Raw genomic sequence first — 17583 nt, 5'->3', positions numbered from 1 at the left:
GAATAACGTCTTTTCAAATCAATTTGGACTCAGTCTGGATTAGGTGGACCAGGTGCATGAGGCCGTTTTAGTTTTTTCGGTTGTTGTTTGACATTTTAAAACAAGTCTCCAGCTTCTTCAGTTGTTTAGGAGAACGCTGCTACGCTGTTTTGCACCGAAGCTCCACAAATGTTTTGTCGACTATGAAACTTCACCTGACTCTCCGTGCCATGGGGGTGAGTCGATGACGACTGTGTTTTTTAATTTTCAGGTGAACTTTTCCTTTAAGCCTGATAAAATGATAAAAGACCTCTGGGATCTTCCCTTTCGCCACCAGCGCAGATACGATTCCTCCTCCTGGTGACTCACAGGTGGCCACATCCAAGCCGGCTGCTGCGCTCTCTCCTCTCAGTTGTGGATTTACAGTCATGCTCCGAGAAGTTTGTCACAAACATGTGCTTAAGAGGCGATGAGTGACTCCACAGTGCTGGCTGCATCACAGTCGGTGTGGTAATTGCTGTTTATTATCCTTCCTTCTTTAAATCACTTATCAGCTGCCTTTATTTTGGACTCAGAGAAATCTTTAGCTAGTGAGCAGCAGCTAATGTAAGCCTTATTTGATCAAACAGAACCCAGAGCCTTGGATTTGTAATGTTCTCTGTAATTACTATTTTCTCAGATTTTGCTGTGATTTCCCTCCCTTAAGGCAGACACGACTAAATTAGTCATGCTTTAAATGACATTATACATGAGCTGTGTTAGGAGTTATTAAAGAGCACTGTGGTTGACAGGATCAAACCTTCTTGTTAGGCAGACAGCCATGAATCACAGGGTGAACCCACATCAACCCACTTTATCCACATTTGTACAAACAGACAAGCAAATGACTTTAACTTGTCATTATAAATCATGAATACTTCAAAATAAAAGCCATAAATTGATATATTTCCAGATAAATATTTTTTTTTTTTTTGTTGTTGTTGATTTTTCTGTGTGTTAGCTTTGATCAGCAGCAGCCAAACACTCCTCTTTATTTCCCACTGAAGCCACTCCAGGAGGCCCTTTGAAATCCCCAACATGGGAAGTTATGTATGTAATCATTTAAAAATCATTTTGAATATCAATGGCCCAGGAATGCCGAGGATCCAGTTTTAATGGGACAATAAAGGAGAACCACAAAGGTTTTTTTTTCTTTAATGGCAGCAGGGATGTGGGCTCACTTTACTGCTGCCAGCTCGTAAACACATTCACACCTCTCTTTCATTTAAATGCGGGATAAGTTATAGCACATTATTGAAAAAAAATCGACAACAAGCTGCATTTGAATGCTGTCTGGGAGAGCCGAGGCCAATCCACAAACCGGCAGCAGCTTAAAAAGCCCAAATAACAGAGAGAGAGAGAGGCAGTTTCAGTGGCTGTTGGAGCGCAGCAACTCTGATTGTTATTATCCCACAGGCCTTCAAAGTCATCAGAATAAAGGAGATATATTGTTTGATGTAAAAGTTGGTTTAATTAAACTCTTATAAATAATAAAAAAAGAACATTATTCAATGCCCCCATTAGATTCTGATCTATTAAATCAGGTTGTCTTCTGCATATCTGAAAAACAATGAAATCTGATTAAAAAAAAAATCTCATTTAAAGAAAAAACAAAACAAACCAAAAGCACTTCATCTCCTCGTCCTTGCTCTCCTCTGCGCAGCGCTTTGCCCACCGAGAGGAAAAAACCCTCTTCAAGTTGATGGTCTCTCCAAGATTACCCTATCAGGTGCAAACCGCTGACATGTTTCCACCCACCAACAACAAAAAAGCCTCTCTGTGCCCAAATCTCAAGCCGCAGACGCACTAACACCACTGACAGGCACTGCTGCGCCATCATCAGCCCCCAAACCTCTCCAGGGATCCGCTGCTGCCGCTAAGATTTCCACACTACCTTCTTTTTTTTTAAAGCACAACTTTTTTTGGTATGACTGGATAAGTTTGTTTGCCCACGTTTAGCGAGTTGTGTTTTTTTGGTGGAAGGGCGTTATTTTATCCACCGCGTGTCCTTTTTCCACCGCAGCACTTGGTAGAATAAAATGACCCATGCAAGGTGTAGAAATCCCCCGCAGGTACGGACGGAGCTGAGGAGCCTGTGATCTCTGGAGCAGCAGGATTTGGGATTGCGGGGGAAACTTGTTGTAGGTGCGCAAAACTCGGAGGATATTTTTTTGAGCGAGGGGATTTTTTTTGGAGAGGTTGAATTCGCTTGGCACCGATTTACGGAGACGTTGCGGGATTTCGGGGAGCGGAGGAGACTGAGCTGAGAAAAAAATCTGGATAATCCCCCCCCAACAAGGAAGCACCTAATGTTGCACCCCGTGACTCTGCTACTGCTCTCCAGCGATCTATCCTTACACTGGGATTCAATCTCCTACTTACCGCCGGAGTTGTGTGCGTAAAGGACGCGCAGGGGAGCGAAAGCGAGAGAGAGGGGGGCGATTTCGCCAACCTTTCCCGGGGCTCTAAATCTGTGGAAGCAGGTGTATTTCAGGTGTATTTCTGCAAGTCAAGATGTCTCTGCTGCCTTCGAGGTTCATATACGTGTAAGTGTTCCACATCTTCGTTTGAAATTTCGCACATAAACTCGTGCATTCTTACCAATAGAAGTCGCCAAAGGCTTCATATTCGCGCATTGCTTTCATCCAGGTAGGCTGCGTTTATTTCTTCATGTAATTGCCTGTGTGATTCACTCCCCTCCTCGCTTCTCTCGCCCTCTCTCTCCACGTAGGTGTTTACATTTTCTGGTACTCTACTTCCAGCTACAGGTATGTTTACTCCCACGTTACACTCCTTTTTGTGTGCGTGTGTATGTTTGCATGTCACTGTGCACATTTTTAATGTGGATGAATAATGCTGATGATGGGGATAGGTTATTGTCAAGGTGGTCCTTGCCGTGTTTGAGGGACGGTCGACTTGCTTAAATGAAATCTTTTGGAATGATTTTTAATTTGGGTCATAAAGTGACAAAAGGCGATCGTGAATTTTTAGAAAGAGAGCATGAAAATATAACGAGGGGAAAAACATTACAATAAATTTACTGAAGAGACAGGAGGTGATAATATAATGCAATACAATGAAAAAAGTAAATATAAGGAAACGTCACCAAACTCAATACAATGAGATAAAAACAGAACAATTCCACTATATTCCTTATAAAATGACTAATGCATAAAGATTGTAACATCCTGCAGTGAAAAAAAAATATATCACAGGCAGCTCGGCATTGGTTAAACTGGAATCTGAAGCTTATCCACCATTTTCTTCCGGATTGATCTACAATTATCTCTAATCAATCTGGAAAAAAAATGTATACTTAAATCCTGTTGTTTTTAATCCGGAGTTCAGGTAGCAGTTTGGGTGTTTTACAACGGAATTGTGTCATAAATATTTTGATCCCGGGGTTAGGAGTTGTTCTGTGAGCAGATGGGCTCGTTTGGCGCTCGTTGCCTCGCTTTTTATTAGTCGCGTCTCACTTTGAACAGTAATGATTTGCAGGCATCCACTCACCTAATTGCGCGCCGCGACTCAGATAAAGACGCAGAGGCCACGCTCCTTCACTCATAAAGCTCGCTCATCATCAGTTCATTGGTATGACGTGTTTGATCATAATATTCCACGTGCTGTGGTTTCAAATTAATTTTCGTTGTTGTTATGATGTTAAATATGAAAACAGGAGAGAAATATATATATATATATATAAAAATATATATATATATCATCTTGTCCCAGCCGGGAGCCACCAGCTCTCAGGGACAAAATACCAGGTCTAACTTTGAACCGGGACGTTTTAGCTATGTAAGTCCATGTGCTTTGATTATTCCAACAGAGCTGCCGCAAACAAAGCGACAGTGCTGACCGACTGCTCGTCACATGTAAGATGGGGTGAAGTTCATGCAGATCGTGGCCGACATGTATGAGGCTGACTGATGGAGGATTGCTCCTGGTTTTTTTTGCTGTTCTGGCATGTTTGTTGACAGATTTGAGAAGGCATTTATCAAATGCACTGTGGCTCTTTGAGTGCGTTCAGGCTGATGATCAATGATGATAAAAAAAAAAAATTGCAGGAATCTCCCTTTAATGTGCTTCTGTCACTTTGCCTCTCCATGTTGTTGGCCTCCTCAGCGCTGCTCCGAGCAGCTAATGGCCCTTACATGTCATGCTGTGGTTGTGATCTCACAAGGAAAAACAACAGAAGCAACCACAGTTGGAAGTTAACTTTGAATGCACTGCCAATGTGTGAGAGTGCGTCTTTAACCATTCTTGTGTGTGACCCTGTGTGTGTGTGTGTGTGTGTGGCAGATAGCAAGGTGTATCTTAGATGGATGCGACAACTAAGCTTCCTGGGTAAAGACGAGCGCCAGACTTTTGAAGTTTCAACCATATCCGTTTTCATGCTGTGTCTTTGAAGAAAGGAGACAGCGCGATAAAAAACTGTTGTCGCTAGCGTTCACCTCAGCCATGTGCTTAGGCTTGTCTTTCCCTTGGCGCAAAATGCAACTGTCTACCCAACACACCTTTATGTTTGTTTAGAGATGGGGAGATTTGGGATAAATCCCGTAGCAGCCCAGTTAGGCCGCGTTTTGTTGTGTGTTCGCTTTTTTTTTCTGGCTCGTCAGCTTTGAGGTTCATTTTGAGAGAGCGTTGACAACAGAAGATGCTGATGTTTGACTTCTGAAACTGATGCATCGGTTTCTACACATTTGTGTGTAGTTCTAGCAGCTGCATGAATGTTTGATTTTAAAATCAACATGTATTCAGCTGCTCTCATTTTTTAGAAACATATTTCCAAACTTTGTAGTAGTATTTTGCTAAGTGTGGAGATATTTTTACAATCTGACTGGTGCTATGACGTCTTCTTGTTCCTTGGATGAAAAATGCCGTAGGTGACGCTTTTTTCTTCGTTTGTTCAGCCGTTGTGGCCGCTGCTGCTCATCCTAACTGCTCAGCTCTAGAATGCATCGTTTTCTGGGGATGTCCAGAGCATCAAATGCAAAAACCTTTCATGAATAGTACTCTAAGACTCAATAACATAGCTTGTTCAACATCCCTTCAATATACAGTAAATGTAGTCTGATGCATTGTGCCTCTATGCATCTCTTACTATAAGTTACAAGGAGGGTAACACAGAAATGTATTGTGTAATCAGATCATCAGATTCCCTGGTCTGATGTAAATGTGCCTCTTCAAGCCACAATCTGTTCATCTCTTGGTGAGTTTAGAGGATAAAGGGACTGGTTGAAAAAAACTATAGGGCCAGGCTTCAGAAAAGAACTGGTCTTTTTCATTTTGTTGCATTATTGTGCTGACTGCAGTGAAAAAGATGACAAAATATTTACTCGAGTAATTTGGTCCGGAGCAAAAGAGGTTGGGTTGGAGACAAAATGAGCCAATAGAGTAACAGCTAAGTTTGCTTTTTTTCTCAAAGCAAGATATCAAAGTATTCATGAGAGAGCATGTAGTAAAGTCAAACCATTTGAAGTCAGTATTTACACCACAAATCAGATTTTTTGATATCCAGCCTCTCATTTTCTTTGCCTGATGCCAAAAGTAACATTATGGGCGTGTTTCCTAAATGTCAAGATACAGAAGCCGTGTCCCAGTTCAGGGGCTGGATCCTCCGAGGTCCACATTTCTAGACCCAATACGTCATAATGAGCCAACAAGATCTTCCAAATTCAAAGGCTTGTACAAATGTGGCAGAGAAATGCTGCCTAGTGCTGTATCTCACAATCCGTTGGGCACTGGAGGGCAAAGTCATTGAAAAAGACCTGGCAGTTCTTGATATTCCAAGTTGATGTCCAAACTAACCATCAGCTTTGGTTTCTGGGAAGTTAAACCATCATTTTTAGGGGACGTGTTGGTCTAACCTGTCTTCATGGATCCTTCAAAGGATTAGGCGCCGGAACTGGGGCTCAACTTGCTTGACACCTGGTTCGTAAGAGCCACGCTAGGAGCCTCTATAAGATTTGCAGAAGTTGCTCGTTTTTTCCTCTCTTAGTTTAAGGAATTGCTCCTCTGAGGGCCACAATTTCCCATCATGTTTGCTACATGTCATTAATTTACTCAAGTTAGAATAACAAGGACTCGGGGTATGTAATGTGTATATAATTAGCCACCTGAGAGCAGCCACATAAAAAGCCATTACTGTGCAATTACCACACCATACAGCTGGGGAAATGAGATCTTGGCGTGAACTGAGATTCCAGGGCTTCTGAAAGTATACGTTTCCTCCCGCTCTTCCACATGTTGGGTGACACAGTTGCTTGGCTGACACGCTGTCAACGATTTCCTCTGTTTTTATGTCAGGTCTAAGGTGACTCGTAAACAGCAGGATAGTGGATCCTGAAAGGTGGATTTGGACGATACGATCCAAAAGTCTTCCTGCAGGAGTGTTTTTGTGGTTCAGGGTGCCTCTTGCCATCTTTCAGGCTCACCGTCTTGTCTCCCGCCCGCTGCGTTTCCTAATTTATGGACCCTGCTTGGCCTGCAGGCAGATATTTGTTTGATGATAGTGCAACAGGTCTGGATGCTTCAGGTGTATAATTGCTAGTGACTTGCTTGCTTGTGGAAATGGAGTACAGGTTTCTCAATATCGCCCGGGGCGCATAGTATACCGCTGTCTCAATACCAAGCAACAGACGGTTGCATTATGAGCTTTGCACTTGTTCTGTGGGATTTTTACTCAAACCGTGACTTCATTAACACATTGCAGCATAGTTATCAGCTTGTAAATGCAATGCATATAAAATGTGCCAGTTGAAAGCGAGAAGAGCAACATTGAAATGCCACAGCCGCAATTTCCCAGTTGGTATCAGAGTTTTTAACCCCTGAAGCGCAATTTTTTGACAAGGAGCCCATAAAAGCTACTTCACAGATTACAATCAATACCTGTGCGGTGACGATCCCTCACCGTCTGTCTTCTATGTTTCTTCATCTTCTGTCTCTCTCCATTTCCTCCTGTCTCACACCTCTGTGCAGGAGTCCCAGCAGAGCTCTGCTGATTTCAGGTTTTACATCGAGAACCACACAAGGAACCCGGATGACCTGAGCCGGAAGCAGGTCCGGATCTATCAGCTCTACAGCAGAACCACGGGGAAACACGTCCAGATCCTGGGCAAGAAAATCAACGCCAACGGAGATGATGGGGGCAAGTATGGTATGGGAGAACTCCTGTGCATCTCACCTGACACTTTAGCTAGTTCGATACAACAGGAAGAGAAATCACCATCTACTTCCAGCCAGATTTGGTGCTTCTTGAGATTTTGTCTCACTCCTCCAGCTGCTTTGGCTGTTTACAGCCTTTGTTTGGAATTTGGTTTTCTCTGGATGGTGACTTTTGGAAGCCACCAACTACTGGTTGGAGTGTCTGGAAACATTATGAAATTGCTGACCTTGCAATGGATGTTTATTGCAGCATTTGGGTATCCAGAGCAAGTCTATTTTTATCTCGATAGATTTATAGGCCAACGGTGCAAATTTGCTGCCAGAATGTCTAATATGGACCAAAACTGACTTGTTTTGCCATTCCGCAAAATGGTCTTTACTGTTGGTTTTTGATGTTTAGGTTATGAGCTTCCATGGTCATGTAGGATGCAATCTTGTGGCATTACTCAACTTCACTGTTGACTGGGACTGCAGCTGTCCATATTGAGAAATACAAATTGGTGAAAACTTAAAACTGTTTAGTCCCTGAGTTTGAAAGGGCAAGAGGGAGTTAAAACTAAATGTATAATGCTTCATTTTCTTCACTCAACATTGGTTTGCAATGTGCATCGTTACATTTCTGTTGGACTTGGGTGACCAGGGTGATTTTGCTCAGTTTAGCAGTGTCAAACTTAATGAACTTAACATTTTCAGTTACAATTTTATGCCTCCGTCAACCTTAAATACATTGTCTTTGGTTTCTGTGCAGACTTGTTCGCGAATCAGAATCAAAACAAATGTGGCGGTTGAGTAAATTGGTGGTCAGAGGAGCGCTCTTTGATGCTGTGGCACAAACATAAGGCAGCAGGACTTGTGTTGTGCTTTCCTGCAGATATTTTGCTCATAACAGCTGACTCACGGCTCGAAAATTGCTGGTCTTGAATGCTTCTGAGTGAGTGTGTTCAGTCGCAGATGCGCCGAGGCGAAGTTTCCTCACTGCTTGTTAGAGCTTGAGTGGAAGCAGATCCAATTTTTCCCATGAGGCCTTGCCAATTCTGCCCTCCGCCCCTCCTCCTTCTCCCGCCGCCCACCTCCTCCTCCTCCTCCTCCTCCTCCTCCCCCTCCTCCCCATCCAGCTGCAGTACCTGGCACCTGTGAACTCCTTTGCACTCACTAATAATGCTCAGGAAGATACTCTTCTGTGCTCTAATCCGCTCTCAGTCACTGCAGCTTCACAGCGGAGGGCCACAAAACAACACAGAAGAAATATGTTGCGTCGATGAAGAGCTTTAAGACTGCTGACTCCATATCAGTGCAGCCAAAGTGCGGGTGTTATCATTCTTCTTGGGTATTAGTGTAGCATATTCATTATTTTAAAGAGACTAGAACAATCCTTTTCCAGAACAATTCATTGTAAATGAATCCTGTTGTCCACTCAGAGCACATGGTAGGTCACTAGAAAGGCTTTTAAACTAATAAATGCGCCAATGTGGACTTAAAGCAGGAGTTTTCATCTTTTTTGACAGGTGACCCCATGCTGAGGCTAATGAATACCCAAGGCCCTGCATTGTTCATATTGCACCGAGGGTGAAACGTTAAGTCACTAGAAGAGGGGTTTTATATCAAAATATTCATTCTGACATTCCAAAGCATGTTTCTGCACAGTTAGCTAAATTTCCTTAATTTCCTTTATGTTGCAACTTAATTTTTTTTGGGTTAAATTTTCAATTTTTGTTTCGTCACATCGCTGTCCTTGTGCTCTGGTTAGGTTTAGGCACAAAAACCTCTTGGCCACCAAACACTGCTGCACACGGGTGACTTCCTGTCAAAAATATAAATGTTTTGTGGCCACAAACACTTGAGGAGGTCTCTTGAAAAAAATATCCATTGGTGTCATGTTAACAAATGTTAAAATGCCTGCTTGAACTGCCGTCACTGGCTTGGCAGCCTGTACTCCACCACCATCTCCTCCACCTCTATGACATGAAAGTCAGATAATAAACATGTAATGTGAACGTGATAAGACATGTTTTGTTGAAATGTCATTTCAGTACGTAGCCTACGACACGTATGAGGCTTTGGAAGGGTTTCTTTTCAACATTTCTACAATCCTTGTCATATCAAATTCACATTATATGTATATGAGCTGATTTGTTGGGCAGCGGAGGAGATGCCAGGCGATGCTTGCTAGGAGAGCCATCTGCCAAGCTAGAAACCGCTGTTCGAGACTGTTTCAACATTTGTAAGAGTGAAAACACTGGATATTTTCGACGACACGTTAGGTTATTGTCCAGCTGTGTTTGTGGTGACAAAAACAGGTATTTTAAGCCAATACATGATGAACGTATCCAGAACATAAGCACAGCGTCATCACAACATTAATTTACAACTGAACCTAAAGAAACATACATTGCCAACATTTATTTCTGCCGATTTGGTTTGATATCCAACAGTAGGAAGATAAATATTGTTTTATCTGATGTTCTGCATGGAGGCTTCAAACTTGAGGTTGAATTTTGGGACTCCATGCAAACCCAGCTGAGTGAGAAAGCCAAAGTGTTATTGAATGACTCCTGATTCGACTTAAAAAGATTAAATATCTTTTAAATCATCATTCACTCAATATTTTTTTTCCTTCTCAAGGATTCCAGGAAGGTCCGGAGTGATCTTCAAGTCTTATAAAAGAAAGTCAGAAATGCTGTTCTTTAGTTCCCAAACAAGACGTACAAAGAGAAATCTGTCATAACAAGAGAAGGACTAACCTCAACCCTCCTTTAGTCTCACCTTTGAGGCAGGTTTCCTCCTTCCCCACTTTCCTCCCAAGGTTGGATCTAAGGGTGAGGAGGGGGAGGGAGGCGGGGAGTTACTTCTGCCCTCGAGCCCGTCCCATCCCCTTCGCCTATTCTTCCTCTGCTCCCTTGAGCGCTACTGAATGGCCCTGTGTGTTAAACAAATGGATCATCTTAACTTTTTGATTGAGTGAGCACAGACTAAAGGGAACTGGAAACCTAATCCTGAGGGGCACATAACCGCTCCACAAATGTTTGGCAGATCTCTTTGCTGGTCAAGGGGCGAGCGGAGACAAAGGTGACCTCGCAGGGGTTAACATTTAGGATGGGGAAATAAAAGAGCCGCCGGGATGCGTCTCGAGAGTGGATTACTACTGTGTCAGGCTGAAGTGACGGTGGCATTGTTGTTTTAGTGCATGTATGGTGTCGTATAAAAAAGTTATACACTTAATATACATTTAAAAGACTTGAATGATTTGCTCTGGAGACCCAAAATTGATCGGTTTTGTTCTTTTTTTTTGTCAGGCTAAAACATCACAATTTTCCACATTCAGAGAAAAAATGTGTTTGTCAAGTCGAGTCAATTCATTTATATACTCCAGTATCACAAATGTATTCGTCCAGTACTTACATAATTTATTTGGTTCCAGCTATTAAGATAAATTATTTGGAATCCTTGATGTGATTAAAGGGATTTTAATCTCCGGTACAACAAATATCGTGTTGGTTGTCTGCTTTATGATGACGTATGTGATGAAAAATGACAAACCTTAAAAAATACTGTAAACAGTTGAAATAACTAGGTTTTCTTTATTAGACTCTTGCTTGAAAAAGCTCTTTGTTAGCCCCTCGAGTGTAGAGGTTTCATTTTTTTAGGGTTCTTTTACAGGACTGGAAATTAAACCTAATAATTTTTAGGCCTTAAATATGTGTGGAATATTTTTAAAACATTAATGAGTATTGAAAAAAGTGCAGGAGCCAGACACTATCGACCAAGTAAAAAAAAAATAAATCATACCAGATTTGAGTAAATGTATGTATGTCTTGAACCATTTGTATGCAGGTGTAAAGAGTTAAATACGCCCTTAACAGAGTCTGCTTTTCTTCTTCTTCTCCAGCTCTTCTTGTCGTTGAGACAGAAACCTTCGGGAGCCACATTCGAATAAAAGGAAAGGAGAGCGAACATTACATCTGCATGAACGAGAAGGGCAAAATAGTTGGAAGGGTGAGTATCTTCATTTTTTATAAACTTTAGTAAAAGCTTAGATCTTTCACTGAAAAGTTTAAATCGCCACTTCTTAATATCAAAATGAATATTTTGAACAGAGCTGTTAATCCGGTCTGAATGTGGCGCAGCCTCAGATCTGCTTTCTCCTGCTGTTTTTTTTGCCCAACAAAACCCCTTTGATAACTCGCAGCCCTTCTTCCATTACGTAATCGGCCTACTCCTTTGACACTCGATCAGTCAATTACGGACTGCAATCACCACAATGCATTGAGAGACTAATGGTCACTTAGGAGGAATGCCATTGCAATTATATCACTTAGTCACACCAGGTGGCCCACGAGCGCGGGATGACTGCATGTGACTCTGCGGACGGCCGCCTCGATACGGAAAAGAAGTTAATATCTGAACACGTACACTGTGGAGGCATTAATAACTCATGCTGTCAGCAGCCATTTACACCAGTTTTCACTCTCTCATCGTGGTCATCTGTTAGAAACCTGTATTCTGAGTTTAAGTTGCTGGGGCCTCATTTGTTTGAAAAATGTACTATGACTTCCTCCTTTAAAACGCGGTAGGATTATTTTAAAAAAAATCGGATCAGATGATGTTTAAATTATTGATTGTTGGAGGCTTTCAGCTTGCTTAATGATGAAAATCACATTTGCTGTGTAGACATGCAGGGAGTTTTGTTTTTATGGGCCAGGCTTTTAAAATATCTATCTCTGAGATTTTCACTACAAAATGAATCTTAAAAATCAGTTCTTCTAGAAATCACGTGCTGTTACTTTGGATAATCCACCTCACTGTGAAGAGCTTTCAGTGGAACTACTTTCTTGGAGAGAAAAACTCTATGAAATGTGTCGATAGTGAGCTGCAGTCTCAATAAAAGGACCATGCTTTTGGAGTCTTGTAGAACTGCATGATATTCTCCACACCAGCATGTTTTTGAGAGGATATAAAAGACCAATCTTTCATCAATTTATTGCTCAATATCTTAAAAGCAATAGTTTAACGTCTCGCAGAGAGTTCGATCAGAAGATTGAAACCACTCTTTTGTCAAGATATACCATTGACTTTATAGAATATGGACAGGCCTCTGGGTCGGAAAAGTAAAGCCAAGAACCTGAAACCTGCATTCTTTCTAATGGCCTGCAGGGGACACCTGCACTGGTTCCAAAATGAAGTACGATTGTATGTAAGCTTATGAGAAAATGACCCTACTTCTCACTTGATTCATTGCCTCAATAAATAGTTTCCTGATGAGTTTATGGGCTCAATCACCAGTTTTAAGTCTTCTTCAATACAGCATGATGTTCATTTTTAGATGATGGTCCACACTCTTGTCCAAATATGTCATTTCTGGCTCCCAAAAAAAAAAACCTTTAAAATACTTTGCAATAAAATAAATATAAATAAATAAATTACTACTGTAATGTAAACTTGCCTTTGCCTGATCATCACAGTGAAGAAGGGGAAAATGCACCAACACAGGGCTGAACACTTTACATTTTTTAACTCTTGTGTTTTCAAGTTTGGGAATACGCTGGAATCTGAATATAGTCCTTGGAAAATCAACATAATCATGTAAACCGAAAACAATCCCGTCATCATATTTGTATGGCATCCAAATAACAAATGAATCATGATCATACAAATAGCAACAATAGAAATTGATTGCTGCTGGTAAGGAAGTCTATAACCTAGATTTGATGATAAAGGCTTCAAGAGTCGACACATTTTGTTTGAGGTGCTTAAAAAAATGCTTGTAGGAACCTTGTCAGCATTTCAGACTTAGATCTGACGGCGAACTGGAAAATACAAAACCCACAAAGAAAAGCAAACCCTTCTGAGCCCAGGTACACTGATGCAATGAAGGTGAACCAGAACGAAAAAGAGGTCAGGCTGTCCTGTTAATAATTAATTAATGTCCTATTTCATTTCCTTCTTCCAGCCCGATGGAAGGAAGCAGGAGTGCGTCTTTGTCGAGGAATTCCTGGAGAACAACTATACGGCTCTCGTGTCTGCCAAGTACAAAGGATGGTACCTCGGCTTCAACAGGAAGGGTCGGCCCAAGAAAGGCTCGCGGACCACGCAGAGGCAACAGGAAGTCCACTTCATGAAGCGCCAGCCGAAGGGCAGGTTGGACCCACTGGAGGAGTTTCGTTTCACCACAGTAACTAAGCGGACACGAAGGGCTCGGCGGTTAAAACCCAAGAGGAACTGATGGGACCAATGGGACAGCACTACATTTCCTTTGGGTGGAAAAAACGAAACAAACTATATCTGAAAATCTCAAGCTTCTTGTCTTAAAAGAGTCACTTCTGTAAGAGAAAGACAGACAAAAAGAACAAAAAAAAAATCAAAGATGTTTTATTTTTGTATTTCAGGATGACTGAATATTTCCTAACTCTTGGATTCTTCTGGGTTGATGTCATTGTGCTAACGTGTCTGTCATGTTATTTATACTGGATAAACTAAAGGACCTCTGAGAGAATTCCTGTCGCCGTCGTCCTCAGCTACGTCTGAACTGCAAGCTGAAGGCATGCTTTCTTTTTTGACAATGGGGGCTGAAGCAGGAGCTGACGCAATGTTATAAAAATCAGCCAACTAGAGATTTATTGGAATACCTGTCGGTTTTTGTTTGTGTTTCCCCTGACAACGTGGATCCCATATTTTCCACTGGAATCAGACACCATGGAGATGAAACGGAGAGAGGTGGCAGTTGCAGGTGACACTGTGCTGCCGGGATAACTGTGTAGCTTTGAGTGCAATATTTTACAGGTCTCTCTCTTTCTTCTTGATTTTTTTCCATATGTCTCTCAACCTCAGCTTCACTCACGGCTCCAGGAATGTGCTGAACCCCTCCGAGTGCTGTGTGTGATTTCCTTGACATTTCCATGCAGCCTGTGATTCAGCTAAAACACGACATGCTTTGACTAGTCAGGCAGCCGCCGTGGCTTTAGTCTTGTTAAAACACACACAATACAAACAAAAATATACAGCTGATGTGATTCATAATTCAGCAAAGTCTTCCAACTTCATCACACTCTGGAGACGGATGTTAATCCCTTTCGTCTCCTGTCGCTTTTTAACAGCTCTTTCTTTCTACAAAAGGATGCCTTGATTCTTTGAGTGTGAGCTAGCTAATATTTTGGGGTTGGTGATGAAGACTTCCTCTACCTCTTTGTTTATCTTTCACCTAGTCTGACTGTCTGTGTTCAGTTAATCTCAAGAACCTTTCAGACGCCGCCGAGCTGAACCGAGCTTTTTTTTTCCCCCTTCCTTCCAAAATCATCTTTCGACTGTGAGCTCATCTTCGCTCCTTCCACTCTCACTGGATGACAGTCTCAGAGAACAGAGGCCTGTGCTTGTTTGTCAGATCAGAGATCCACAGACAGGAGTACTGTTGCTCTAACCAACCCTGATCACTTCATAAATCCAACCTTTGACAATGATGACCAACTCCTCCAGGATTCTGGGAACATTTTCAGCAGTTTGAGTCTGAATCCTAAAGGGAAAAGTCTGATTCTGTCATTCCTTCTGTCACTGACGACAAACTCCGGCCCTTCTCACCAGTAGTATGTATTCACCTGTCTGCCGGCAGGTTTTTGTATGAGTTGCTACTAACAACATGACACATTTATGATTTTTTTTAAACAAATGTAAGCAAAAATAATTTTATGACTATTATTAAGATATTTATTGCCTCCCTTTGTAAATAAAATGTGATGAGTTTTATTTGGCCTCTGTTAATAAAATGAGGACTATATTTTAAAAAAGGACCTATTTTATGTCTTTATTGCTCTGTGGAGAAAGGTGAAAGCGCCTCGATGTCCCGGTTCAGACTGGAATTTTACGACGTGCACATTGAATATCAGACTGCCTGAAAGAGAAATGCTGCAGGTAGCGTTTGGTTCCACATAGAGTACATTCCCTTCTCTGCATACTGCCAAGGTATGCATTTTTATATACAAACCCAAAGTGTGAGGACTGCTTTTAAGGTCAGTGGTTTTTAAATTGAGAAAGGCCTCTTGCGACATCTCTGAAGGCTTTTTATATCGCTGAGAGTTGTGCTTTTTTTAAACACCGATATCATTGCATAATTATAAAAAGTATTTCTGGCAGAGAAAGAAATATGTTATCTTTGTGTGTGTTCTTTTTTCAGTGTCAGCAACTAGCACATGTATTAATGAAATGAGATTAAATGTTGCATCATAAACCACATCACAGCTGCAGTGAGCGGCACAGAAGTCAAAACACACAGATGAGAAAAAACAAGAGTGAAGAAGATGATCACAGATGCTCCTTCACAAACCTTTGAGTGCCGTAAACACGACTTTACTTTGATGAAAACGCTCCGTCCTCCACACCAGTAAACATACAATATTTTAGACAATTTTCCATCTTTTAAAAGCGCTAAAGGAATGTGGAGTAGCATGCCTTATAATGCCGTGTGCTGGAATGATGTTTACAGTAACCGTCAGACTGAAAGATGGCGGCTTTGAGGGAGAAAAAAAATACTTTTGTTTAAATTCCTAGCGATGCTATCAGGTGCCCCCCCCCCCCCCCCCCTCCAACTCCGACTCCGACTCCAACAGACCCAGAAGTCCCCCGTTCCGTCATGGGATTTTGGACGTCTGGCCTGCTTTTAAAGGTGGAAACAGTGCTTGATGTGTGACCCAGAAATCCACCATTAACATAATGGATCAGCGGACGAGGTAGTGCTCGTCTGGGGAGGGGGGGAGCAGTGAGAGAAGAAGCTGAGGTGACTGCAAGATTTCAAGGAATGTTTTATGTCCCTTCATCTTGTCATCATCTCTGTCGACTGCTTATTATCTCCTCGGTGCAAGAATGATGACACTACTGAGGGGAAAAAGAACAAGTAACAGCCACAGACACGAATATGTATTAAATGTGTAGTAACCCTTTAAAAAGTCACTGCTTCAAAAATAATTGCAAAAGTTTTGTTCTGTGGGGATATTTATTGTTCTGGGAGTTAAAGTCAGTCGCGTACTGAATTTAATCAATGCAATTTTCGAAACCCTCCTAAGTCTATTTATGCCAGCAAGAAGCTTTTCTTTTTTCCCCGTCTGCATACTTCAAACTTGACCAAGCACAGCCAAACTGCATCTGGGTATATTGACATTTAAACGAGCGCCGATGGTTTCCAACGCGTCAGCCGATTCGCAATAAGGAGACGACATTTTTGCATAAGCCTCCCGCTAGGCCTTTCTCTGACTCAACCTTTGATCATTGGAGGCTAGATGGTCTTGGAACTGGACCAATAACTTCAAAATGAAACATAGAATTCCCTTCTGCAAAGCCCAGCCCCGTTACAAAGGAGGTGGAATCTTTAAATGCAGTCCTGCTTCTTGCCAAGTAGTTTATATTCTATTATTAGAAGATCTCAGCACACAGAAACTGTGCACAATGGATACAGTATGACCAGACAGCGGTGTCAATTTAGAGAAAATAAAAAAAAACAACATTGTGGTTCTGCATAAGTTACACAAATTTTAGTGGAACAACCAAAAGTGGCTCTTTGGCCTCGAAATCAGCAACCACACACTTAACAATTAGCCCTGTCAACAGAAATGTGTTCAGTTTGAGACATAAAAACACGTTTTGTCTCCTGAATATTACTGAAATCTTCCCTCAAGGTCAGTGAAAAACAAAACCCCAGCGCCAAACAAAACAGATTTCAAGCTATAATATACCTTGTGCCATTAAATGTAGTTCTATGTCACGTCATTTACTGTCAAAACAGGCCTGCCGCTGCCGCCCTCCTAACTCATGCTAAACGCTAAACCACAGTCAACTGGTCGCCTTTATGACTGAAATCCACAGGGGAAACACTGATTCTCAAAGTATTTTTGAACTCACGGCTGAGTTGTGTTTTTACAGGATTACAAATGTGCTTAGTGTACATACGGTTTCTGGAAAGCCAGACCTCTTCTGTGTTCTGCTCGTAACAACATGTGGCTGGCGTGTTTTGAATGAGGGTCAGAATAAAGGTCAGGAGGTATAAAGTGTCCACTCTATTCCAACTGCATCTGAAAATTTTAAATTCAATATGATCTTTAAACCCAAATCCAAAATGTGTCTGATCAAATAAATATAATTTTTTTTTACCCACATCATTGAAAAGTTTGACTTGACAAATCTGCATTTTCTCCACCAGAAATAAAATGAACAATCTTGTGTTACAGACTTTGGTGGTTGGACAACTCCCTTTCAACTGGATTACACATTGTGCCTTGAAATAAAACTGTGTTTTAAAAATGTTCACACCTATTTTACACATGACCAGAAGTTTATTCATCATGAAAATGACTACGAGCCTGGATCAACAGTGTTCTGTGGCTCTACAGGGAGATTTCTGTAAGTCCAAGAAAATAACAG

At 41.6% G+C, this 17583-nt stretch overlaps 1 protein-coding gene across 1 annotated transcript; it reads left to right on the top strand.

Annotated features, from left to right (window-relative positions):
* The first annotated feature begins 1862 nt into the window (after positions 1 to 1862).
* fgf24 (fibroblast growth factor 24) lies at positions 1863 to 14914 on the top strand. The gene is made up of 5 exons (XM_084352910.1): positions 1863 to 2564; positions 2750 to 2786; positions 7000 to 7177; positions 11072 to 11178; positions 13133 to 14914. Exons 1-5 carry the CDS (start codon positions 2533 to 2535, stop codon positions 13403 to 13405), a joined length of 627 nt encoding a protein of 208 aa, XP_084209036.1. The 5' UTR covers positions 1863 to 2532; the 3' UTR covers positions 13406 to 14914.
* Positions 14915 to 17583: the final 2669 nt, after the last annotated feature.

Source organism: Pagrus pagrus (genome assembly GCF_965226575.1).
Source record: "Pagrus pagrus genome assembly, chromosome: 5".
Taxonomy (NCBI): domain Eukaryota; kingdom Metazoa; phylum Chordata; class Actinopteri; order Spariformes; family Sparidae; genus Pagrus; species Pagrus pagrus.
The sequence above is the reverse complement of the archived record's forward strand: the minus strand, read 5'-3'. Positions and strand labels throughout refer to the sequence as shown.

What these genes read in the sequence shown, in the direction of transcription:
- fgf24 (XM_084352910.1), top strand. Translation starts at nt 2,533, where the DNA reads ATGTCTCTGCTGCCTTCGAGGTTCATATACGT. An exon ending in CCTTCGAGGTTCATATACGT is followed by an intron (nt 2,565 to 2,749) that starts GTAAGTGTTCCA and finishes CTCTCCACGTAG; the next exon opens with GTGTTTACATTTTCTGGTAC. An exon ending in AGGGCAAAATAGTTGGAAGG is followed by an intron (nt 11,179 to 13,132) that starts GTGAGTATCTTC and finishes TCCTTCTTCCAG; the next exon opens with CCCGATGGAAGGAAGCAGGA.